Raw genomic sequence first — 26,516 nt, forward strand, 5'->3', positions numbered from 1 at the left:
GGAAGCGGGGGGTCTCGGCATTCCGGACCTCCGTAAGTACTTTCAGGCGGCACAGCTCCGCTATCTGGTGGAGTGGAGCAGGTGGGAGTCCGACAAACATTGGCTCTTCCAAGACCAGGCAGTGGCGGGCCGCACCTTACAAGAGGTTCCATTCCTGCGCTGCGCGCATCGCCCCCCTAATCTTTACGCTTCCTTTGTTACGCGGGTCCCCCTGCGTGTGTGGGACGCGGTCTGTGAGGCCCGGGGCCTTACCACCTTCCCTTCGCCGCTCACGCCCATTGCGGGCAACCCGGACTTCTCCCCAGGGATGGAGCCGGGGGTTTTCTCCCACTGGGTGCAGGCGGGCTGCAGGGCACTCTTCCAGATCTATGGCCCGGAAGGAGTGGTTCCTTTTCAGCAACTCCGCCAGGAGTTCGGCCTGACGGAGCTGGACAGATTGCGCTACATGCAGGTTCGGCATTGGGCCCTCCAGCCCCAGGTGTGTGCCACCGCCGCCCGTCCAATTACACCGTATGAGAGGTGGTTGGCTACTCGGACCTCCGACGCTAAACTGATCACCGATCTGTACAAATACCTACAACCCCCGCCGTTTCACTATTACAACCCGGGGAGGGAGCGTTGGCACAGGGAATTGGGTAGGACACTCAGCCACAAGGAATGGGACAAAATTGCGTATCGGGCGCGGCACTCTGCATATCACACGGGCCTTACGGAGACCTTTACTAAGGTGTCCACATACTGGTACTACACCCCGGAGAGACTGTATGAAATGCATAAACACACTGACAGGGGGTGCTGGCGGAGCTGCGGGCAGGAAGGTACCCTTACACACATTCTTTGGGATTGCCCAGTGCTGACCGCCTACTGGAAGGAAGTCTTGGACGAGGTGGATAAGCACTTTGGGATAGAGCTGCCGCGACTCCCGGCGTATATGTCCTGTTGGGCCTCCCCAATGACCTAATGTACCCACTGAAGTCCCGTAGGGGTAGGCAGATCGCAATCGCGCTGGGGTCTGCGGTTCAGAACATTCTAATCCACTGGCGCACGACCACCGCCCCCTCCATCACCGGTTGGTTGCATAGGCTCTGGCATGTGCTGGGGATGGAGAAGCTGTCGCTTACGGTTGCGGGGGAGATAGACCAATTTGAAGAGCTATGGCAACCCTTTCTAGCGCTGCTGTCCACTGAATTCCGGGAGCTCACCTGCCCGAGGTATCTTAGGCTTCTCAGGCTGACGCCGCCGGTGACCCCAGCGGACTAGCTTACATGTGAGACGGGGACCCCCCGGGGAAGGGGGGGGGGGTGCGGGGCTTCCTGGTTAGGATTACTCTGATGCGGGACCATAGGACGGGGGGGGGGGGGAGTGTTGTTGTTTCGTTACTGGGAGGATGGGGGATGGGAGGGGGGGGATTGTGTTCTGTCGAGGTATTGATGGGGGGGTCTTTATTGCTTAGATTTGGGGTGTCGGATGCGCGTGCGGGGATTCCACAGCTTGTATTTCTAGCTTTCATTTACTGTGTTTTTCCCCCTGACCCACCGCGCTACCTATTGCCAACCCTCTGGAGTTGCACCCCTTTTTCTTTGACTGTATTCCATGTATCCTGCCCTCCTATCCCCCTCCCCCATGGTTTGTTTTGTTTCAATAAAAACGTTTTAAACATAAAGTTATTTCTCCCTTCCACCTCAACCAGTCTGTTGAGTTGCCTGCATTCTTATCAACCACAAACCGTTGCAGAAAGAGCTCTTCACACTCTAGATGTTAAAAGAGCATTGCTTTATTACATTGAAAGAACAAAACCTTTTCGTAAGACCAAACAGCTTTATGAGTCCTTCTCACCACCACATAAGGGCAACCCCATATCAAAATGCGGCATAGCCAGGTGGATTGTTCAATGTATACAGATTTGCTATCACAAAGCTAAACACACCTTATTTGTTCCTCCTAAAGCCCACTCTGCTCGAAAGGCTTCAATAGCATTTTTAGGGAACATTCCCCTAGATGACATCTGCAAAGCAGCCACGTGGTCTACACCGCACACATTCACAAAACACTATTGTGTAGATGTGCAAACAAAACAACAAGCTACTGTGGGCCAGGCTGTACTCAAAACACAATTTCAAACTACAGCAACAGATACTGGTGGTCGCCGCTAGAGATGGGTAGTGCTATGCAATCTATGCTCAGTGTGTGATCTGCGGCTCATATGCCTCGAACGGAAAATACTACTTACCAGTATGCATCTGTTCTTGGCATGTAGAGCTGCAGATCCACACACGCCCACCCGCCTCCCCGGCTACCTTTATCTGTTCCAGTATTATCTTTTTTAGATACGGCATACATGGGTATCTTTTCTCTTTCTTATAAAACTCCATCATTTCCCTGCTGGCAAAAAACAATCTGAGGATGGAACCGATGCCCATGCACACTATGATCCAAAGGAGGAGTCACCTATCCCGTGACTTCCAAAGACTTTTCCAAGACAAAAACAAGTGCACATATCCGGGCCCAACACCAGATGGCGATCTATGCTCAGTGGGTGATCTGCAGCTCATATGCCTCGAACATATTATCGAAGCTGTAAGTTTCATAGACCTTGATTAGTGCATTCGATTATAGGTTTTTTAAACTCTATAGTCTTTTGGTCTCACCCAGGGACTTTGGTAGCACTCTAGATTATTCTATGCACCTTTCTTGGAATTAACAGCATTTTTCTTTCCTTTTCTCCTTAAAGAATGATAAATGGGTAGGATTTCATGCACAAATTTGGCATCTTTGAATTTCACTTATATGGGTCGCACCTTTTCGCCTTTCACTTCTGAGTGGTGTGAGGGGCACATATCCAGTCATCATATGACAAGTTAACAAATTCACAAATCTGTTCGGTTCTGGTAAACCAATGGAGCATTATTCAAAAAGTTTTTTTTATAAAAAATAACTATTGTTTATTATTGGGGCATTTTCAAAGTATTCTTCCGCTTTGAGCTTTCAGATACCCCTACCACCTGCCTCCAAATATAGTTTCTGTTTTTGTGGTCCTGAAGAAGGTGGTCCTAAAGTGATAACCACCGAAACGTGCGTTGACCTGGATGTTTGACACCCAACCCACAGACTGTCACTGAGATTTTTTTACATCTGTCTTTATGGTGACCATTGTAGTGTATGAAAACTTGGGAGGGTGTGTTATGGTGCGTTGAAAGAAAGAGTAGGACTGTTGGTGCGAGAGGCCAGTATGAAAGTGTGGTCAATCAATAGGGGTTACACAAATGTTAGAAAATGAAACAGATAATATTGTTCATGTCAAAGAATTATGTGCATGTTGACTTTTTGTAATAGATGAAATTGTTGGATATGTATACAAAAGAAATGCAGTAAGGATTTTTTTAATACAAAATATCAATGCCTTTTATTCTTTTTGATATAAAAAAAATAAATAATGATGTTGATATGAAAAAACATTTCAATAAAAATAAAAACAATATGAGATTCAGAAATTGCATGATTATCATGTTATGTGGTCCTTGTGACTAGACCCGTAGAGCCATATCCAATGTCTTAAAAAGAAATATAGGCCTAGTGAGATTTTTGTGTGTTTATGCAGTCTACACCTAAACCCTTTAGGCGCGGCTCGAATTCCCCCGCCGTGCGGGCGAATTCCACGCGTGCGCAAATCGGACGGCCCCCGGCCGTCCGACACACACGCCCACCATGACGTCGGACGGCCCCATGCAAGTGGTTAACACATCTCAAGAAAATCAAACCGTTTATCCCCCGATGATCTAAAGACTGTAGTGCAATCACTAGTTCTCTCAAAGCTTGACTATGGAGATGCCATCATCAATGGGACCCTGAAAAGTGTCCTTGTCCCCCTAAGTGCAAACTGTAATGCAGCCGTCAGATTCCTCACAGGAACTAAACAGTTCGACCACATCTCTCCTGCTCTTAAGAATCTCAGTTGGCTCCCCATAGAAGGAAGATGCATCTTCAAGACACCATGTATCACCCACAAAGCCATTCACACTGCTAACCCAAGTTATCTGGAAAACAAACTTTCGAGAGCAGGAAGATGCCGAGCCTTGAGAAGCTCTAACTCACTTCTCCTCATCACTCCCAAAATGAAAAAAAGCAACCCAGAAGAGTTTGTTTTCAGGAAACAATTTGGCACTCACTCCCTAAAGATCTCCATTGTAATCCCTCCTATACTGGTTTCAATCAGAACCTCAAATCTCTATTAGTGAACAGATATTTCAACTCGCTTCCAACCTGATTTGTCATTCCCATGCTCAACCGCGCAGACAAGAATCCCTTATATGGTAGCTTGACCAACTCAGCGGCCAAATTTGTTGCTATCGCCACTGATTTATATTGTTTGTATTATCCCGGACTCTGAACAACCTATAGCGCTGTAATATTCTTACTCCCCCTGGTTATACTATGTCAACCCGTACGAACCCTCTTATCACTGTTTTCACGCTTTGTAAAGCGCTCTGAAACCCTCTGGTCTAGTTAACTCTTAGCAATGGGTGTCTCTTGTTGGCAATGGTATACACCTTTGTCCAAATAGGGACCCTTGCTTCTAGTCAGGGTAAGGGGCTACACCTCTAAAATAACCCCTGCTCACCCCCTTGGTAGCTTGGCACGTGCAGACAGGCTTATCTCAGAGGCAGTGTGTAAAGCATTTGTGAACACATACAGTAATACAGTAAAGAGACTACAAAAAGACACCACACCAGTTTAGAAAAATAAGTAATCTTTACTAGACTTAACACAAGACCAAACGACACAAATCCACAATACCGTAATCAAAAAAAGACTTTCAAATGGTAGAAAATAGCTTAGTTTAATGTAGATGGTAAATGCAACACTTTACTCTCAAAGTACCTTAGATGTGTCACGCCAATCAAACAAAAGGGTCGCAGGGAGGTTGATGCGCCGTTCCTTACACTCAGGGGAGTGGATGCGTCGGTTCCTTACTGCTGCGCAGTGGAGTTGATGCTCGCTTCCTTACTGTGTGGGGAGTTGATGCGTCGTTTCTTACTGCAGCCCAATGACGATGCGGCAAGGTGGCGCCTCGATGCAATGTGACGATCCGGTGCGATGTGACAAAATGGAGTCTTGATGCAATGCGACAACGTTGGATGCGATGCGTGCACGCCCGATGGCCGCGCGGCGAACTCGATAACTTCTGAGCCGCGACAGGCCCTGCGACACGCTTCTCCAGTGATGCGACGGAGACCTCTGCGGTGGTGACACGTTTTGACGATGATGCGACGGCGAACAGCTGCGGCGGCGGCACGCTTCTTCGTCAATGCGTCAGCAACTGCTGCGGCGGCGACACGCTTCTCCTCCTTGCGTTGCGCTTCCAGCTCCAGGCGACACGCAGTCTTCTCAGAGGGCCCAAACTACAGTAGGCACCTCTCTGCAGGCAGAATTCCCAACAAAGGAATTCAGGGGAGCTGGTGGTGAAGTCTTGCATCCCTGAGACTTCAGGCAGGAGGCAAGCACAATTCAAGCCCTTGGAGATTCTTCTTCAAGATTGCAAAAGTACACACAAAGTTCCTTTCTCCTTTCCTTGGCAATAAAGTAATCACTGCAGGCCAACCCCAACAGCACAGCACAGAGGCAGTCTCCTCCTTCAGCTTTCTTGGTTCTTCTCCTTGGCAATGGGTCGTCTTGATTCTCAGAAGTGATCTAAAGTTCTGGGGTCTGGGCCCCAATATTTATACTGCAAAATCCTTTGTCCTCTGAAGGCAAAGGGTGTCTGTACGTAGTACAAACCAGTTCTGGGTGCACTCTGCCAGTGCACAAGGTATTCCTTTGTCACAGTGGGCCAGGGTCATCAGACGCACCACAGGAGTTGGAGCCAGCATTGTGGAAGGCAGGTACAACACTATTCAAGCCCAGGTGCTACTCCTCCCACCACTCCAAATGCAGAAAGGTCTATTCAGCCTAGTGCTGACTCACCCAGGCTCCTGGTGCCACCCCAGGTCCTGTCACTCACAAACCAGACATGAAATACACAAACCTAGCCGAGGCAGGCTGGATGGTTAGGCAAGAAAATACTTACTTTCTAAAAGTGGTATTTTCAAACACACCTTCACTAAAAGATGTATTTTAATATTCTGAGTTCAGGCATACTAAACTCGAATTTCAACCTAGTTCCCTGAGTCAGTTAGGATTATAAGATGTTATAATCAAACTGCCCATTCTGGCCTATGGGAACAGGCAGCCTTGAAATAGTGAAAAACTAAATTGGCTGTAATTCCCTATCAGTATATGCCACACACATCAGGGCATGTCCTACCTTTTACACACAATGCACCCTGCCCATGGGGGTACCTTGGGCCTACCTTAGTGGTGACTAATATGTAGAAAAGGGAATGTTTAGGGACTGGCAAGTGGGTGCACTTGCCAATTCGACATGGCAGCCCCAGGCTGCACAAAGGCTCTGCAATGGCAGGCCTGAGTCACATTTTACAAGCTGCTTCTGTGGGTGGCACAACCAGTGCTGCAAGCCCACCAGCAGCATTTGATTTACAGGCCCTGGGCACACATGGTGCACTGTACTAGGGTCTGACAAGTAAATCAAATAGCCAATCATGGAGTCACTAATCCATTACATCAATTTACAATAGAGAGCATATGCATTTTAGCACTGATCAGCAGTGGTAAAGTGCCCAGAGTCATAAAACCACCAACAACAGGTCAGAAAAAATACAGGAGGAAGGCAAAAAGTTCAGGGATGACCCTGCAAAAAGGGCCAAGTCCAACACTAACACTATATAAAACTCTCAGATAGAAAGTTATAGACCTTGAAACAAGGAGTCAAGCCCCGCAGTGTTAGTACTTCACCTTTACTAAAGTGCTTACTCAAATTGTGTCCTTTCCATGACCCTGTCCTGTTAATTGCCATTATCTGATGGAGGTGGGTGAGCCAGCGAAGCTTTAAACCATGTTTGAGTGGATGCCTGGCTCTGGCTCAGCTCGAAGTGCCCTTGTATCCTCGAGCCCAAACTGATTCAAACCTTGATCTGGCTTCTGTCCGACATCCAAAGTTCAATCTCATGTGCCAAGAAGTCAAGAAAATCCATTATTTTTTTATTTAAAATTCCAGCTTCCGCTCTTGACCAGGTTGTGTGATTCTAAGCAACGGTTTTACTGCACCTTCCCTCGTTTTTAGGTCTCGCTGAGTCAGCGCGCATTCGCTGGTCGGAGAGACATTTTGTAGATGAGTTTTTAAAGTGCTGCTGGCTGGCCTAGCGCCTGAGTTCATGCAAGCTAAATTCAGCTTGTGGTAGTATAATTCTGCGCAGCCGAATTGTAACTGAGTTGCTTAGTCGCGCGTTTATTCTAATACCGCTTTAAATCTACATACAATGGAGCAGACCGTATTGGTTGCTCCGAATAGGGCGTTGTAAGCCAGATGCTTAACTCAATTTAACATTTTAAATGTGTCATGGTTAAAGGCATTTTATTCAAATTATCCCGTTAACCTGTGGTATTAATCCAGGCCCTGATCGAAGCCATGCTAGCATTAAATTGGGTTGCTGGTGTGGTCAAACAGGTGCCAAAAGCAAATGTTTCTTTTGACGGTCGCTAGCTTCCATTTGATGTGTAGTGGACTGGCAACATTGCAGGGAAACACAAACTTACTAATAAGCTGTGTATGTAAACTGGGGACGCAACAGTGACCCACCAGGGTTGGGCATATGATCCATGTTATTTATTGCATGCCGTCTATATTCTGTTGTATCAATATGAATGACTGCACCAGGTGCTTAATTGACAGTCTTTTAACTTTACTTGTAGACTTGCATTATGCAGCGTTGGCCTGGAGATGAACTGGACCCCAAGTAATAGGTAAGTCCTTTACCAGGGCGGCGATGTCGGATTTTAGGCCTTAAACAGTGCCCCAGCGATTATATTTGTATTAGGGCAGTCACTTGTACGTAGACCCAACTGTAATATGGAACGTGTAAACGCAAAGTATGGTGGAATGGCTCCATCTAAATGGTAACTGGTTCTGCATTTTTAACATATTTCACTATTGAAAATTCAATTACCGAATTAGATTAGCCTTAAACTGCTCCATCCACACACTACTCGATGTGGGTATAATAGGGAATTTTAGGAGGCCTCCGACGTACATACAGTGTCTGTATCCCCAAAACATTACTTTAAGATGCTTCCCAGTAGGCATTCTTGGGATGTCCTTGCTGCATCTGCCTGTAGCTGACCCCTTTGACTCCTCAAACTGAGGCCTGTTGTCCAGCTGAAATTGAAACGCCAACTGGTTGCTTCCAATTGATCCACCAGCCCCTAATGCACTATTGGCTTTGTGCCTACACTCCGAATAGCGCTGTGACTAACATGTTGTACTGCCCGTTCAGTTCCTGGCTCACCCAGGTGCAGAGTGGAACAATGCATTCTATTCTTTAGGTATCATGACTTGATATGCACTGACCTATGTCTGCTTTCAGACCCTGGACCATCAAATCTTATTGAATAATGCACCTCTAAACTCCGCTGGAGGTTAATTTTGTGGCTTTCATCCAAGCCATGTAGACTTGCTGTGGTTTATGTGGATAGAATTGAGCCTAGACAATCACTTTTTCTTGACGGTTGCTGCTCAGTGTGATGGTTACTGAAGAGCAACATTTCAAGGAAGTACATAATGTGTGTGGTGTTGGGGTTAGATCACTTTCAAGGTGGCAAGGGCTAGTTTTGATGTACTTTTTTAGGTCTCGCTGAGTCAGCACACATGCGCTGCTGGGAGAGACATTTAGTAGATGAATTTTCAAAGTGCTGCTGGCTGGCCTAGCGCTTGTATTCACGTGCGCAGCCGGCCGCCAGCAGTCTTTCACGGGTCATTAGAACCGTGATGACTTTCACTTTCGCAAAAGTAAAGAAATAGAAAAAACATCTATTTCTTTACTTTTGCTATAATCGCAACACCCGCGCTTTACTTTTAATGTTCAAAGTAAAACGCTGGTGCCGCGATGCTTGTTCTCGCGCGCGCGGCCAATGCTTGTTCTTTATTGAAATCATGAGGGTTTGTGTATTTTAGCACTGTCAATCCTATTAAACAGATTTATAGTTAGTCAACCAAGGCGTCTCTTTCACAATTAGATTGACTTGTTTTAATACATTTTAATTGCACAGTTCTGGTGCTTCTAACGAGAAAGCAAATATGAAGTGGCATCGGCCACTACATTTTTCAAGCACTGGATCGCACGATAGAAGTGAACAAGCTTGGCAAAGCCAATACATCTGGCTTTAATGTGTAATACATGCAGTCACCGTCATGCACAAATGATATTTTCATGATATTACAGTCTTAAAACTAGCCCTATTGAATTTATCAATACTTGTTTGTTTTATAATGAACACCTAATATCTACCAGTTAAATGTAGTCCTTTATTTATATTTGTGAAAGAGCATTACTCAAAGGGGTGAAATGACTGTATTGGAATAGCGGTGCAGCTGCCATCTGCATGTTGAATATGGATGAGTGCAGACAGACAGGTCTTCGTTAAGGGCTCCACAGCTGTATGAAACCTTAACAATGCTGGGGCCATATATGATTCACAGATAATGCACTATGTAAACTAGAGAGACTTGTTAATCCTTTACACCTATATGAGCCCCACTTGTTTATTCCAAAGTGCCACCATCTTACATTAGCAAACATGCATTGGCAAAGTAAATAGTCTTGGCTCCATAAGGCCAAGCTATTGGCTTTGTCAAAGCTTTTATGATTGCCATTTGCATGCAAACGCATGCATTGTGAGGTATGTGCATGCATGTCTGGCTATCTTGAAATTACAGTTTTATAAAGAAAACCCATTCCCAGATGGCTGCTGATACATGCAAATGCATTGTGATGCAGCATGGCAACCTTTAATTTACTATTCTAACAAGCTGGAGGGTCATGTTAGAAGAGTATTTTAAAGGTAAAACAAAGTAAACAAGCATTGGCATAGCCAATAGGTCTCGCCTTTGGGGCCTTATAAGTGTTTAGCCATGCAACAGTCGATGTTGTTGCACCAAGGATATTGTGCTGCATAACTAAATACTTATAAGGTCCCAAAAGCGAGACCTATTGGCTATGCCAATGCTTGTTCTTCATTATCACAGGAGAGTCGTTGAAATACACGAGTTCAGGGTGTGTTGTGTTGTTGTGTTTGAGTCAATAGGCTATAATGTTGCTCTTTGAAGAATCTAGGCCAGAAATAGGGCTCACATGACACAACTTGGTTCTCGGTTCACTCATGGTCTGGTCATCAGAGATGGGGAGGACGGCATGAATGTTCCCAAGTTCATGTTTGGAAGGTATCACTTCTGATACATGCCACTCTGTGGAGTGATCTTATGCCCTAAGGGGAAACATTCCCACATGTTAGATAAATAAACTCATTTCAGATTTCAATGGAGTGGGTCACAATTTTCCAAGTCTGTTACATGAGGTCTTTGAGAATGAAGGTGCCCTGAAGATACGTGGTGCATGACACCATCTGTGCTTCTTTTCCTTTCCTTCAGTTAATGTGCCAGTTTCTTTAAAATGTTTCTGCAAGCGTGTGGTCAGTTGAATAAACAGGACTGCTGCTTATCAGGGGGCACATTTAAAGGTAAGGTGGGTGCAAGCCCTAAACACCCCACCGCAGCCCAGAACATAGAATGAGTGAACCTGTTCAGCACTTCTCATCAGTTAACGATGCTGGTGATCTTGATAAACGGCTGGTAGGGCGGGGGCGACAGAAATAACCGTGATCACAAGTGGTATCACCAGAGAGTCCCCTGAGAAATGAGGAATTACCAGGGCAATCAGTGATCTAGTTCCTGCTTCTGGGTTCACATTTGTTAGAAGATTTAAAACTCACAGATTGGTTTTGCAATGCTTGTGGTTACATGAGGTTTATAATAACTGCCTTGTCTAGCCAGAACTAGAAATGGAGCACGCACTGTAGACAGCGGTAGACATCAGGCCCTGGAAGGGGCGCAAATGCTGCAGGTATGGTTTGTAGTATGTGTTCCACATCTGCCCCTCCTCAGGTGTCCAAGTGTCCTGAAAGAGGCAGGAATGCTCAAGGTTGAGGGAGGCAGGTATGGTATGATGGGCGGGTCGGTCATCTGCCCCTCCTAAAAGGGCTGGGCTAGTTTGACTACATGAAGTGTGGCTCTATGCAGACACTGTTGTAGCACTTTGAGGTAACTTACCTGAGAGTCTCCTCTGCTCCATCCACAGGACAGGGAAGACCGCCAGGAGGTAGAAACACGTCCAGGAGATATTCATATAAGCGGCGCTGGGGCAGGATCAGGCGCTCGGTCACCACTCCCTCCTCTCTTGTAACAACGCCGGTGGCTGGCACTGGTGACTGAGGGCGACTCTGCTGCTGCACCACCTGGATACATGTGGGAGTTTGACTTTGTTCAGCTGAGGTATGTAGCAGATCCCCCATAATACTGTGATTTTACGATTAGCAAAAAAAGATGCAAATTTAACCTTTTGTAAAAGTCCCTCGATTTTTTACAAACGTGCCCGCAAAAATAGTAGGTATGGACTTGAATCTCCGCCAATTTTCCATCCATATTTTCAAATGGCTCCTGTTACTGTCCTTTTTAAATGGTTGCTTTTGATTCATGAATAGGATTAGTGGTCCACCTTAGTACCGCCTTGTCTGCATTTGTAACCTCCCATGACGATTGGACTTTTTACCTGTGTTGTTTACTATGTTGACTAACTGATAACATTAGAATATGTGACTTCAGTTAAATTGTTTACAATGATTTCTCCTTAATATGAGATATATGGTGATTGGAGTACTTATATTTTACAGAAAGTACACCACCATTTTATTGCTGAAAGCATTGTTTAGGACGACTGTTATGGGCTTATTGTCACATGTCCGTCTCCTTTCCTGTCCACCTTAAAATGCCAGCCAGCAAAACTCTTGTGGTTTGATAGAATAGTGCATCATGTTTCTATGTCTGATTATTGCACCCACTGTTTTCAAATAAATGTTGTAGACGAAGAAATGATCACTCTTTTACCCATGTATATTGTGAAATTATATTGGTTGGCACATGTATTTCCATGTGTATTGTAATATCAAAATTGACAACGTGTATTTCCTTGCATAATTGCTGTATTTTTGACAATGTGTTCCCTTATGCATATTCATGAGCCTCTCACGCGTTCAGAAGACAGTTGAGCCTCATGCATAATCAATGAACCCCAGACGCGGTAACTGCTGAAGACGCTTGTATGCAGACATCCCCAACATGTGAATGGGAGCCTATTTAAACCGCTCCCATTCACCTTTCTGCGCTTGGCCTCGTTGCTGATTCAAGCACTTACCTGGTTCCAGTTCTCTGGCTCGGCGTCCCCAGATCGGCAGCTCCTGACCTCCTGATTCCGGATGGAAGACTTCCCTCCGACGGCTTCCCGAAACCGTATAACCTGAAACAAAAGAGCAAACAGAAAAGCGCGCATTTGATATAATTGAAACAACTTTAGTTCTACGGTGAGTTTGTTTCGCTAAGAAGATTCAAGACATTATTCTGCTGATCGCTTTTATTTCAAAGCCTTAACCTCACGAACTAGGGAAAGGAATGCAAATTTGAATACTGTGGTAGGAATTACCATAATTGCAAGAAAATCTTACATTAAGAGAGGAATTATTGAAGGCTAGGTCGTGCTTCACACAATGGAGAGACCCCAAAAATTCAGACTCCCGTCTCATTATAGCCCCGCCAAAATTTGGTCAAAGTCCTTTCTCAGTATCAGATCCAAGTCGTCAAACGCTCGTGCAAAATGTGCAAGTAACCGTGGTTAGTCCAAGTCCTGTTCCGTTGGCCAACCCTGAGCGTTTTAGAGGTGATAGTTCGAGATTTGCTTCTTTCATGAGTCAGTGTCAGTTGCATTTTATATGCAAACCACAGGTCTTCCCGTCTGATACCGAAAACGTTGCATTTATTATTTCATATCTTGGTGGAGTAGCTGCGAATTGGACAATACCCCTAATAGAGAATGATGATCCCCTCCTACATAATTACACTCTATTTAAAGATGCCATGTCTTGTCTATTTGCCAGTCACACATTCATTCAGGCCAGTGATAATGGAACGTCTAAATTTGGGACAGGGCTTTAAGGATCTCATCACTTACATGTCCACATTTAACCGTCTTTTGCTAGAAACTAATTTCTCTCTTTTACCGAGGCTTGAGGGGGGACCTAAAAGACTCTTTAGCCCACATTGTAGATTTACCTGACGATTACTCAGAATTTTGGGATTTGGTTGTAAAACTGGATCATAGATTTGGAGAAAGAAAACATGACAAACCCAGGTTTGATATTAAACTTATTACAATTAAGTCTGAGAAAAAAGATAGCGAGGATAAAACTAAACCTATCCAAATAGGAGGTATCAAAGGCCCATTGACAACAGAAGAAAAAGATAGACAACGGAAAGGAAATCTTTGTCTTTATTGTGGCAAGGCATGTCATTTCGCTCGAGATTGCCCAATAAAACCTAAACAGAAGAAATCAATAGCTAGCGCAACCTCCAATCCAACTGAGTCGGAAAACTAAATGTCTCAAGGGATGAAGAGATTGCTCCTTTGGGAAATAATGAGATCAAGATCTCTCAGTATGCTACTAACACTCTCAATCATATTCCTCGCCACATGACATTACGAATTACCTTTATTATCTCTGACCAACAAAGATATAGTTTATCCGTTTTACTTGATTCAGGTGCTACGGGTAACTTTTTTGACTTGACCTTAGCAAAAAGATTTGCCATTACTCACATTCCGAAAAAACAACCGCAGCCAGTAAGGGCAGTTGATGGCTCTGCATTGTCATCCGGCCTAATTCGTTTTCACACCCCGCCTTTGATACTGGTGAGTGAAAATGGTAACACAGAACAAACAATGTTTGACTTTATCGATACCCCTACTTTTAATTATTCTAGGGATTCCTTGGTTAGAACTGCATAACCCAAAGATAGAATGGGTTCAACAAACTGTAACCTTGGATTCTGCATTTTGCAGAACACCTTGTTATAAGGAGACACAAGATCCCATTCATCCGCTATATTGTGCCCCCACATTGGATCAAACTACAATCTTACCAGAAAAGTATTGGGATTTCTCTGCTGTATTCGACCCAGTACAGGTCACACAATTGCCACCTCATAGGGTGTATGATTGTAGAATAGACCTAGTGCCAGGAGCAGTCTTGCCTTGTAGTCGGATATGTGCCCTTACTGATCCAGAGACACAATATCTGAGAAAATATCTAGATGAATTGTTACAATTAGGTTTTATAAGACACTCCACGTCACCTGTCTCCTCTCCACTTTTTTTCGTGGCAAAAAAATCAGGAGGTCTGCGTGCATGTATAGATTACCGCGCAGTTAACAACGATCCAATAAAAAATTGCTATCCTTTGCCTTTAATCCCTGTATTGTTAAATCAAGTTAAGGGATCTAACATGTATACTAAATTGGACTTGCAGGGAGCCTACCACCTCATTCGTGTCAAGGAAGGAGACGAATGAAAAACTGCCTTTCGCACAAAATTCGGACTCTTTGAGTACACTGTAATGCCGTTCGGGTTATGTAATGCCCCAGCGGCATTCCAATATTTTTTTCTAACATGATTTTCTGGATGTTTGTGCTATTGTCTATATAGACTATATTCAATTTTTTTCCAAGAATGAACAAGAACACATTCAACATGTCTGTGCCATTTTACAAAGATTACATGAACATTCCTTATATGCAAAATTAGAAAATTCTCCTGACTTTCTGATTCTGGATGGATGACTTCCCACCGACGGCTTCCCAGTACTGTATAACCTGAAACAAAAGAGCAAACAGAAAAGCACACTTTTAATATTCTTGAAAAAACTTCAGTTCTACGGTGAGTGTTTTGCTAAGAAGATTCAAGACATTATTCTGCTGATCGCTATTATTTCAAAAACTTAACCTCACAAACTAGAGAGAGGAATGCACATTTGAATACTGTGGTAGGATTTACCATATTTGCAAGAAAAGATTGACACTACAAAAACACAGCCTGGAACCTTATAGGTTGTGCTTTTAAAAAGTGGACAATAAGTTGCATAAGCAAATAACGTCAAGGATTACAGCATCCTTATGTAATTTTCTATTTTATGTTATTGTCTTTTCTTCAACTCATTTATTATTTAGTCAAGTATTTAGACAACTCTTCAAAATCATGACATCAGAATCTAAAGAGGTGCACAGAAGGATTCAGGTACCCAATCATTATATTGTGTTAATGGAGATAATAATATTGTTGAATTAATGTGAACATTTATACAGTGATATTTATACAGGCATTGTTTAGTACAGATTGCTCAGCCGATATTAGAGTTGTTATGCAATACGTAACCCAGGCCCAACAGAATTGTTAGATAGGTAAGGATAATCAAATAGACATGTTCAAGATTGGTTTGATAAATGCTTTGATTGTGTTTAGGCTTTAATTACACAGGTTTATGCATTATTGTTTTTGTCTCTGTACTTCGTAGATAGGAGTCTGGTGGAAGACTCAAGACACTCAAGATAGTTCAGTCATGATATTAACTCTGGTATCCGGTATTCTACCCAATCATCAGAAATCCTGTTTCCCTAAAAAGAAGACAGCTGGAATCTTCTTGTCTCTGTTTCTCTCTCTTCTCACCCCAACCCCTTTCCCCCTGGAGACTTTCAGATTGACTTCTAGTCTCCGAACCAGGGAGTCACGCTGTTAGTTTTTAGGGGGTATTGGAAATTGTCATCCCTGGTCTGTCTTCGTCGTCAAGGTGAAGCAATCTGGAACGCAGGTGAGTGCCTTTTTGACAAGTATGAAACCATAGGTACAACACATATATTCTGTTGATAAGGTATGGCGTTGATTCCTTTACTATAGTATCAAGGCTAACTATACACATTAATGCCTAGAAGTCGGAGAGGACTTCAGGGTGTATAGATAGACCTTGAAATGTTGTCCTTACTGTGATTATTTTGGTGAGTTGGCATAATTACTTGTAATAGGGCTTTTAATGGTGCCTTGGAAGTGTTTCACCTCCTCCTTATTTATTCACATGTTTTTCTCTGTGGTTTTTATTCTTTCACATTGCTTGAGAGACGTACAAGGGATGACACTTGAGGTGTACTTTTGAATCCTCTTTATGATTTCTATATTCTTTGTATTTTAATTATTACTTATGATCACAATTCTTCCTTTAATCCTTTTACTATGGTTGACTTGACACTATACCAACTCTAGTGAGGGACAGCAGCTAAGATATTTATGTGATTTTACTTATTTCTCTGTAGCCCTGAGAAAGTTGGTGGGATTCTATCCACAAGACAAAACACCTGTTGGCTAAAATTATGGTTTTTGGATTGGCTGCAATAAAGTTGACCTTGGAATAATGCAAGATTGAAAATAAAGTGAAGATTTCTACAACAGCACATTTGTGGACATGCTATGAATAGGACAGTTGCTCAGGATAAAGCCTTAGTCACTCATGGTATTTGGGAACTCCTGTCTCCAAATCTAGAAACACTGGGTGGACGTTTCTTATTATCCTTTGAGCAGCTTGAAATGCAGTACTGTGTAACTTTGTAACGACTCAGTGCAAATTTTGACCCTGCTACTTTTTTGTTTTGTGTGCCCGCTTGATCACTTGATTAATTTAGTTTAATTTGCATGGGCACCGCGCTTGATCAAGACGACTGCCTAATTTAATATGCGAGGGAGCCGAGCTTGATCTCGGCGCCCGCTTAATTTAATATGCACGGGCGCCGCACATAATTTTGTGGCACAGCTCCCATTTGAGCATTATTGTTTTTTATAAATCTTCAAACACGGTCCTTCCAGTGTACCAGTCTGAAGGCGGGCCCGCCGCCAATGTTTTAATAAATTAAAATAAAAACTAGGTAGCTCTTTGGGTCGAGCCTAGAGCCAGCGCTTATGCGCTGCGAGACATTGTAGAGGAGTTGGGAAAAGAAGCCCCGCCCACTCTCCGCCCATTTTTGCCATTGGCTTGTGTCATTGTCCGTCCAAAATGCTGGCTTCTGATTCATCAATAGGCTTGTTAGTCCCTCCTTAGTACCGCCTCCTCTTCATTTGTCACCTCCCATGGCGACTCGCCAGTTCACTTCGGTTGTTACACGGTACGTGTTATTTAGACTGTGAACATTACTTTCGTTATACTGTTTCTCTAACTGCAGCCAAGACGTGTTTCGGTGCCTTCTTTCCCCCGCCCTCCCTCCAGTTGTCCATGCATTCTCCTCCCACCCACCCCGCCTTCCCGTTGTCCGTACCTTCTCGCCCCTCGCTCACCCTCTCTCCCGCTGTCCGTGCCTTCTCCCCATACCCCTGCCCCCTGCTGTCCGTGCCTTCTCTCCCCTCCCGTTGTCCATGCCTTCTCCCACCCGCCCCCCTCCCTCCTATTGTCCGTGATGCCTACCATTTCCAATGCAATAGGTCTCGCGTAAATGCGAGACCTATTGCATTGCAAATGCTTTTTTGTTTTACAATGGCGGCGGCGGCCACCACAACACTCGTGGGGCGTTAACTATGCGGGCACCAGCTTGCATTAACAACACGTGGGCCCGATTTTTCTACACATAAAATTGTCATTGCATTGTCTCCATTCTTCTAAGAATCGCAAGCGAAAGGAGTACCTTCATAATTGCCAAGGCTGTTCTATAAGCCTACAGCGGATACTTGCCAGGGCACCCGCACATTATGCGACAACTTGGGAGGGGGCGGCGCGCATACAGTGAGGGATCAAGCGAGGAGCATTAAAGTAAACTGGATGTAAGCAGCTGTCCCAATGCTGCATTTCTCTTCTTCGGTCCCATTTTCTAATTCTTTTTTTCTACTTAACAAAACCAATTGCTTGCTCGTATATTTTTTTTATAATTAATTTAAGACCCTTTCAAATTAGTAAATTTGCCTGTGCTTCTTTCCCGTGTACTGTGTTGCTCTCCATTGTGCTCCGTGTTGCTCTCCCTAGCTTGTGAGCCCCTGTCCCTTTCATCCAAGTGCTTACCTACCAGTGCTCCCTGTTCTACCGCTTGTATGCTTTCCTTCCTGACCCATCCCTTCTTCCATTACACGGCAGCCCCAAAGTTGTGTTTTCCAATTATTTTTCAAACTTAACAAAACCAATCGCTTGCTATTTTTTTATTATTGATTTAAGAACCACTTCTGATTGGTACATTAAACTAGCATTCGCAATGCAATAGGGCTCGCATTTGTTAGTTAAAGTTGTTGGGGTTAAAAATGACAATGTTTTTTACTTTTGTTTTTTTATTTGCAGTGAAGTAATTATATTTGCTTTGCACGTTTGCCATTGGTATAAAAAAAACACAAATAAAAAAACATTGTCATTTTAAACGCCAACAGCTCTAACTTTAATAAATGTGAGACCTATTGCATTGCAAATGCTTGTTTTTTTATAGTGCTAAGTATTGGAGTGCTTTATATGAACCCCAGATATATTACACAAGGTCACATTTTATTTTTGGAAGCACTGTGAGATTAACTAATTTGCTCAGAATCACAGGTTGCTGAGAGGACGCCGGGACACGAGCTTGGTTTCCCAGGGCAGCTTTGGCCATAACACCACTCTTCTGAAACAACTCCAGGACACTCATTCGACCCCTCTCCTCAGCCCCATCGCCCTTATACCCAGTGTCTTGAGTGCCTGCCACTCCATTGGGAGCTTGGGGGGCAGCCGAGCACAGCGAGCTCTGCCACCCGGGCAGATTGGGAGGGGGGGAGTGGTCGAAGCGGCCATTTTGTAAGTTTTGGGCTACATTTGGGAATAGCCCAAATGTACCCCAATTTTCGTAAAAGTAGCCCAAGGGCTATATATGCTAGCTTCGCCATTTTAGGTTTGGTGACCTGGTGGCTGGGAGCGCTAGTAGCAGGGAATAATTTTTCAGGTTTTGAGTAGAGTAGCGTATTGGGTCAGCGATCGGAATTGGCATGGCAGGCGGCGATTATCGGGTGTTGGAGGCGATTCGCCTGCTGAGTGAGGCAGGGAGGATGGATCTACTGATCCCGGAGGCGCCGTTAGCGTTAGCGGCGCGCCCCGTGAGGCGCGCATCTGCGGGAGTGGCGGCCGCCGTCGCGGCATGTTCGCCCCCCGGGAGGACGGTGAGTGGCAGGGGCTGCGCGTAAGTGAGGAGCGCAGCCCCGGGGACCGCGGGTGTGGGCGCGAGTGGGGCATCGCTGGTGCGGGGGCGGGGTCGAGCGCCTCGGCGGGGGAGTGCGTCCGGTGCTCTCCCGCATGCGGGCTAAATCATGTGAAGGCCGCTCCAAGGCAAGGGGAGCGGCCGTCGGGAGAGCGGCAGAGGGAGCGCGGGGACATTCTTGGCAGGGCCGCTCTTCTGGCAGGGGAGCGGCCCTGGAGGCGCCGGGTCAGTGGGAGGGGGCGGAGCGAGGGGGGACGAAGGGAGCGAGGCGGCGGAGAGACCAAGCATGTCGGCAGTATCCCAGGGCAGCGCAGGGCGGAGGAGCGCTGCCCCGTTGATGGCAAAGCAGGGGGAGGGTGCAGGGGGGGCGGGGCGGCGGAGAGGAGGCAGATGGCGGCGGTATCCCAGGGTGGCGCAGGGCGGAGGAGCGGGGCCCCGTCGCAGGCAAGGTTGGGGGAGGGTGTAGGGGGCAGAGGGCAGTCGGTACAGGCCGGGGAGGAGGGTACGGCGGGGGGGGCACGCTGCTGGGCTCCCAGGTGGGGCGTGCGGCAGACGGGGGCCACTGGCATGGGGATGGCCCTGGGGATGGGGATGGCCCTGGCCCCAGAGGGGGATTGCGTCAGTATGGCAGAGAGGCTTGCAGAGAGGCTTGCCCAGGGGTGGGGGGCGAGTGGGGGAGCGAGTGGGTGGGGCACCCGGCTCGGGGGGTTCGACCTGGAGGGTGAGGGCACGGGGTTGACAGCCCACGGCGGTGGGAGGGTGGGGGATCAGGCGGACGTCGGCGTGGTGGGGTGTGCAGCAGGGGGGGAATCCCCGGTTCTGTTCGAATCGGAGGGAAACAAGCGGGACTGGGAAGGCCTGGACATATTTGAGTCCTGGGCGGAGGGGTTGGGGGGGGCGTCCGGGGCAGGGGAGGAAGGCGACGGGCCGGGGGGGTGGGGAGTTCGTGGTGGGGCGGGGCGGGGAGAGGTGGGGCGGCGGAGGGGCGGGGGTCCGGGGGTTGGGCGGGGGACGCGGAGGGGGCTGGGCCGAGCGGGCAGGGGGTGGGGGGTTGGGGCCGTGGGAGGGGAGCGGCGGGGACGGAGAGGGGGGGGAGGTGGTGGATCTGAGCGCAGTGGGGAGGGCGTGGGTAGCAGGTACATGGGGGGCCGGCAAACGGGGGTGGGATGGTGGTCAGAAAGGAGGTAGGCCCAGCACACCAGACCATTCCTTTTCTTTTCAGGCGGTGGACCGACAGCTGGAACGTCGCGGGGTGCCTGACTTGGTAGGGCTGGGAGCGGCTCGACGGCACCAAGGAGAAGGGAGGGTGGAGCCTTGGGCGGCGTATCCTGTACCGGCGGGGGATCCTGGCGCGGCTGGCATAAGTAGGCCCGGTACGGGCTCGCCAGCCCCAACACCCACGGGGTCGCAGCGCCCCGGGGGGCAACGGCAGAGGAGCAACACAGTGGAGGATGTTTGTTTATTATTGAGCAGGCAGTTGGCGCCACCAGCGGGGAGTGCTGGGGGTGTAGGGCAGGAGGAATTAGATTATGAGGAGGATAGCATGGAAGAAGGGGAATTGCGTGATGTGAACGACAGGGCAGGGGGGGGGGGGTCCGAGTAATGCTGTGACTAGTTTTTTGCAGGTGTCACGATGCCAGGCGAGGCCCACGGGTCGGACATCGCGGTGGGAGACCGACTCGGCCCCCAGGACAGGACACCAGGAGCAGTGGCGAACAGAGACACTGGCGCCAGGTAATAAACATTTGCTCGGGCGCCCAGTGATGGTTTCCAGAGGAATGGGGGGGGTCTGTTGGTGAGAGGGGGTCGGGGGGGAGGTTCAGCAGGGGAGCGTACGTGGTGGATGTGTCTGTGGGCACGGACGGCACAGATAAGGGGGACGAAGGGAAAAGCGACAAGGGTGTGACGGACAAGAGGGAGACAGTCGAGGCTAAGACAGGGGAGGGGGAGACGAAGTTGGAAAGTAAGGAGCTGAAGATCAAACGGTTGCCGTATATGGGGGTCACAAAGCCCTTGGGGGCGCATCTGATGGTGACAACGAAAGAGAGGATCTGGAAAGGGGAATATGTGGAGATGCTCAAACTCCTGCACAGGGAGGTCAGGGCTAAGGAGGGCTCGAAGGAAGAGGAGTTTGAGTTGGCAAAGCGGCCTAAGGTGCCGTTGACGATAGAAAATTGGACGGCGGCTTTTCTCATTTACGCTAGTGTGTATTGTGAGAAATTCCCAGAGAGGTCGGTGGCCATGTTTAAATACATGGATGTCATTCGGAAAGCACAAATTACAGGTGGTGGATATGCATGGGCACAGTATGACGAGGAGTTCAGGGCGCGCATGGCTTGGGATACAGAGGCGAAGTGGGGAGAGCTGGACACGGACCTGTGGCAGCATGATGGGGCTCGCGGGTCGGGGAAGACCATTTTTACAGCCAGCGGGCTACCGCTCGTGTATCAGCCCTTTCGAGGCGGTCCCACCCGAGGGGGGGGTGGGAGGAGCAGGCAGGGGTACGACAGGAGAGAAAGGTGCGTGCTGGGACTATAATAAAGGGATGTGCACGCGGGAATACTGCCGTTTTCGGCACGAATGCTCAGGCTTCGGAAAGCGGCATGCGTTGGTCAAGTGTTGGGGGGCCCAGGGGCAGTCGCAAGGTGGGCAGCAGTGGCAGTCAGGAGCCTTTAAGGCTGGGCGACAGCAGCAGTCACAACAGACGGGAGGGGGGAGTGGGCTAAGGGGCCTGGGCCAAAAGGCTCATACTCCGGTTAAGGTGGAGGCTTTGTTGGGGGCTCTAGGGGGGTATCCGGACAGGACAGCGGCAGAGCGGCTACGGTTGGGATTTCTGGACGGGTTCAGGCTGGGGTATGAGGGTCCAAGGGTACGGAGATGGGCAGACAACTTGAGATCGGCACGGGAGCACCCACAGGTGGTACAAGCGAAACTGGATAAGGAGGTACAGGAGGGCCGCATGGCGGGACCCTTTCAGGATTGGCCATTGCATAATTTGATTGTGTCACCCATTGGAGTGGTGCTCAAAAAAGAGCAGGGTCAGTTTCGCCTGATACAGCATCTGTCATGGCCGGAAGGTGGGTCGGTCAATGACTTTATTGAGGAAAGTGCGGTCACTGTATCTTACTCCTCTGTTGACGTGGCTATGTCACTGGTGGTGACCGCGGGCGCAACAGCGCAGATGGCAAAGTGCGACATAAAGTCAGCCTTCCGGCTGCTGCCAGTTCACCCAGATGACTGAGATCTGTTAGGCATACAATTCGGCGGTCACTGGTACGTGGACAAAGCATTGCCGATAGGCTGCTCCATATCGTCCGCACTTTTTGAATGTTTCAGCACGTTCCTACAATGGTTGTTTACGGAACGGACGGGTCACCAAGGCGTGACGCACTACTTCGATGACTTCTTTTTTGTTGGCACCTCGGCTTCAGCGGACTGCCAGAAGGCGCAGGACAGTTTCCAAGAGATCACGAGGGACATGGGCGTGCCGCTGGCCCCGGAAAAAACCCAAGGGCCTAGCACGGCACTGGCTTTCCTAGGCATTGAACTGGATTCCGTTCTGATGGAGGCGCGCCTTCCGGCGGATAAGAAACAAAACATGTTAGAGCTGCTGGCAAGTGTGTTGGCACGACAAAAAGTGACAGTCAGGGACATCCAAGTGCTGCTGGGACATCTCAATTTCGCCTGTAGGGTGGTCAGAGTAGGGCGGACGTTCTGTAGGTGACTGGGGAGAGCCTTGGAGGGGCAGAGGCCCCCGCACCACCATGTGCGGCTGTCAGCCGGGGTGAAGGAAGACTTGAGGATGTGGCAGTTTTTCCTGCAGTAGTTTAACGGGGTGACTTTGATGAAAGATGTGGACATGGTGTGGGATGTGCAGATTTTCTCGGATGCTGCAGGGAGCAAGGGTTTTGGATTGTACTGGCAGGGGAGGTGGTGCGCAGAACCCTGGCCCGCAGAATGGTTGGAGGGCGGCAGGAGTTTTGCCTTCTTGGAATTCTTTCCCTTGGTAGTGGCTGTCACGTTGTGGGGAGCTTTGTTGGCCCACAAGAGGGTCACGTTCAGGATTGACAACATGGCTGTGGTGCAGGTGGTCAACAGGCAGTCGGCAAGGGGCGAGCAGGTGCTCAAGTTGGTGTCAGGTGTGGAGAATGACATTGCAGATGCTTTGTCTCGTTCGCAGTGGGGGAGATTCCGTGGGCTCGCCAAGGACGCGGACTTGAACCCGGACAGAATGCCGAACCAACTATGGGAAGTAGGCAACACCGGATGCTACAATTGGTTTTAGGCTCATTAGCACAGTCTACGCGGTTGGCATACCGGGCGGCGTGGGAGGAGTTTGTCCGTTCGGGGGCGAGGTGGCGGGCTTCCGGGGCGGCCAGACAGGAGGATGTTGTGCAGTTCATATTGGACCTGGTGGAAAGAGGCCTGACGAAGGTGACAATTGGGGGCAAGTTAGCGGGGATCGCTTTTGTCGGGAAGTTGTTGTGGGGCTACGCCCCCTCCGCAGGGGAACTGGGGGCACGGATTCTGGAAGGTTGGGCGCGGGAATGTGGGAGCACGGCTCGGGTGAGGAAACCATTGTCCTGGGAGCTCTTGGAGGGTGTGATGGGGGTTCTGCCCGGGGTGTGTCTGGATGACGGAGAGGCCATACTTTTTTCTACACTCCTGTCCTGGATGTTTTTCGGGGCCTTTCGGGTGTCGGAATTGTTGGGGTCTAAAGGGAATCGGTGCCTGGCCTGGGGCGAGGTCTCTTTCGGGGCGGAGGTGGTTAGTATTTGGCTCAGAAAGGCTAAAACGGACCAAAAGAGCCGGGGGAAATGGGTTGCTTTGAAGAAGGGGAGCTCGCCGCTGGTTTGTTCGTTTCGGTGGGGTTTGCGGTGGAAATCGTGCGCGGGGCGGCTGGGGGACTTGGTCTTTTCACATCGGCAGGGCCGGGGCGTTAAGGCTTCACAACTGCTGGCAGTGCTGCGTAAGGCACTGCGGAGACTGGGTGTATAGGAGAAGGGTTTTGGCACGCATTCCTTCCAAATTGGGGCGGCATCAGAGGCACATGCGAGGGGTTGGGAGAGTGGGGACATCATGAAATTGGGTAGGTGGTCATCGAATTGCTATCAGCGGTATGTGCGCAGCGAGACTGGGGGTGGGATGCTGTAAAAAAAAAGTTGTTAGTTGGTGTTTTCCTGGTTTTCATTCTTGTTTTTCTTTTCAGGTTCGGTTATGGGACCCCTCGCCAGGGAGATGTCCATTTGGATTGTGGGGCATTAGTTTGTGAGACGGGCGCAGGTCCAGGCCCGGGAGAGTTACTTTGGGGACAGCCTGGGGTTCAATAAAGATTTATTCTCTGTGGCATGGAAGGGTAAGGGTGGCATGCGCTGGAAGGAATTGGTACCAGTGTTGAACGGGATTTTGAGGGGGGGAAGGTGCCCGGATGTGTTGGTTTTACATTTGGGGGAGAATGACATGGTCAGGGAGACAGGTTTGGCGCTGATGCGGGCTATGAAGAAGGACCTGGTATTAATCAAGGAGAGATGGGCGGGGTGTTCCATTGTCTGGACAGAATTTGTTCCCCGGAGGAGTTGGATGGGGGCTGTGAACCCTGGGGCAGTGGATAAAGCGAGGAGGAAGGTAAACACGGAGATGGTGCGGTTTTGTCGTCAGGTGGGGGTAGGACGGTTGGCTCACAAGGACCTCCGTTATGATGCGCGGGAGCTCTTTCGGGATGATGGGGTGCACTTGTCCCGGATGGGGATGGACCTTTATCTGTTGGCGTTGCGGGAGGTCCTAGCGCGGTTGCTAGGGGTTTACAGGCGTTAAGTGTCTCAGGCGGTTCCGCGGGGTTTGGGGGGGAGGGGCAGAAAAAAGGGAGGAAGGGGCGTATACGCCTACACTTCCCCCTTTTTTCTGGATGGCGGGGTGGTTGACAGTTGGCCGGGATTGGCTAGAGTTTGTTGTTATTGGTTTGGTAGTTTGGGTCCAGGAACAGGGAAAGGGTAACCAGTTTGGATAAGTTTAGATTAGAGGTTGGATAGTTACAGTTGCACAGAAGGCAGGTAGGGGTTACGGTCAGGGGAGTTTGGGAGTTGGAAAGGCTACATGGTGTAGGATTGGGTTATATGTTGGTTATGGAATGTTATGTTGTATTTTGGGGGATGGGGGAACTGATGTGGGGATCGTAGGGGTGGGGGGAAAGAACAAGGGGTCAGGAAGTTATTGTATAGCAAGGTGTTAGTTTTGTAAGGCAGTGGCCAAGGAGTTAAAATTGTGATATGCACCTGTTTCAATAAAGCGGCCTTTTTCACACACAATAAGTGGTCCGGTGTCGGCTTGCCCCCCCCCCCCCCCTTAATCTCCCAATGGGAGCTTGGGGGGCAGCCGAGCACAGCGAGGTCTGCCCCCCGGGCAGATTGGGAGGGGGGAGGGGGGGGGAGTGGCCGAAGCGGCCATTTTGTAAGTTTTGGGCTACATTTGGGGATAGCCCAAATTTAGCCCAATTTTAGTAAAAGTAGCCCAAGGGCTATATATGCTAGCTTCGCGCTTTCCCAGCCACCATTTTAGGTTTGGTGACCTGGTGGCTGGGAGCGCTAGTAGCAGGGAATAATTTTTCCCCTCCCGCCTACCCTAATTTTAGGGGTGGAAGGGGTGTTAGGTCCTTTGGGTGGGATTCTAATGGGGAAATCTGGTGGGCAGCATTTGTTGGAACAGGTACATAGGGGCAGTTGATGTATTGTCGCTTGGAACAGGTGCAGGCGGGGTGGTTGACAGTTGGCCAGGATTGGCTAGAGTTTGTTGTTATAGGTTTGGTAGTTTGGGTCCAGGAACAGGGAAAGGGTAACCAGTTTGGATAAGTTTAGATTAGAGGTTGGATAGTTACAGTTGCACAGAAGGCAGGTAGGGGTTACGGTCAGGGGAGTTTGGGAGTTGGAAAGGCTACATGGTGTAGGATTGGGTTATATGTTGGTTATGGAATGTTATGTTGTATTTTGGGGGATGGGGGAACTGATGTGGGGATCGTAGGGGTGGGGGGAAAGAACAAGGGGTCAGGAAGTTATTGTATAGCGAGGTGTTAGTTTTGTAAGGCAGTGGCCAAGGAGTTAAAATTGTGATATGCACCTGTTTCAATAAAGCGGCCTTTTTCACACACAATAAGTGGTCCGGTGTTGGCTTGACCCCCCCCCCCCCCCCCTTAATCTCTCCCAATAACTTGTGTTGTCCTAAGCAACTTTGGACTAGTGCTTGTTGGATGCCAGAGAGCTGTTTTTAGGTCTCGCGAGCCAAAGGCTCGAAGATA

The 26,516-nt window shown here is 48.3% G+C and overlaps 1 protein-coding gene, 1 non-coding gene and 1 pseudogene across 2 annotated transcripts in view; 2 read left to right on the forward strand and 1 right to left on the reverse strand.

The window, feature by feature from the left end:
• Positions 1 to 26,516, reverse strand: part of LOC146869805 (major histocompatibility complex class I-related protein 1-like) — a 551,777-nt gene that overhangs the window by 452,873 nt on the left and 72,388 nt on the right. The window contains exons 2-4 of the mRNA XM_085617524.1: positions 14,810 to 14,863; positions 12,357 to 12,458; positions 11,216 to 11,400 (exon numbers count right to left, since the gene is read on the reverse strand). Of these exons, the coding sequence (XP_085473650.1) occupies positions 11,216 to 11,291 (76 nt within the window). The 5' untranslated portion in view covers positions 11,292 to 11,400; positions 12,357 to 12,458; positions 14,810 to 14,863. The remainder of the gene's footprint in view (positions 1 to 11,215; positions 11,401 to 12,356; positions 12,459 to 14,809; positions 14,864 to 26,516) is intronic.
• Positions 7,504 to 7,646, forward strand: LOC146869806 (small nucleolar RNA SNORA16B/SNORA16A family). Its single transcript, XR_014960000.1, has one exon. It is a non-coding gene; the product is annotated as a small nucleolar RNA SNORA16B/SNORA16A family (small nucleolar RNA).
• LOC146869807 (small nucleolar RNA SNORA16B/SNORA16A family) lies at positions 8,538 to 8,672 on the forward strand (annotated as a pseudogene).

This window comes from Triturus cristatus, chromosome 1_1, assembly GCF_964204655.1.
Source record: "Triturus cristatus chromosome 1_1, aTriCri1.1, whole genome shotgun sequence".
NCBI lineage: Eukaryota > Metazoa > Chordata > Amphibia > Caudata > Salamandridae > Triturus > Triturus cristatus.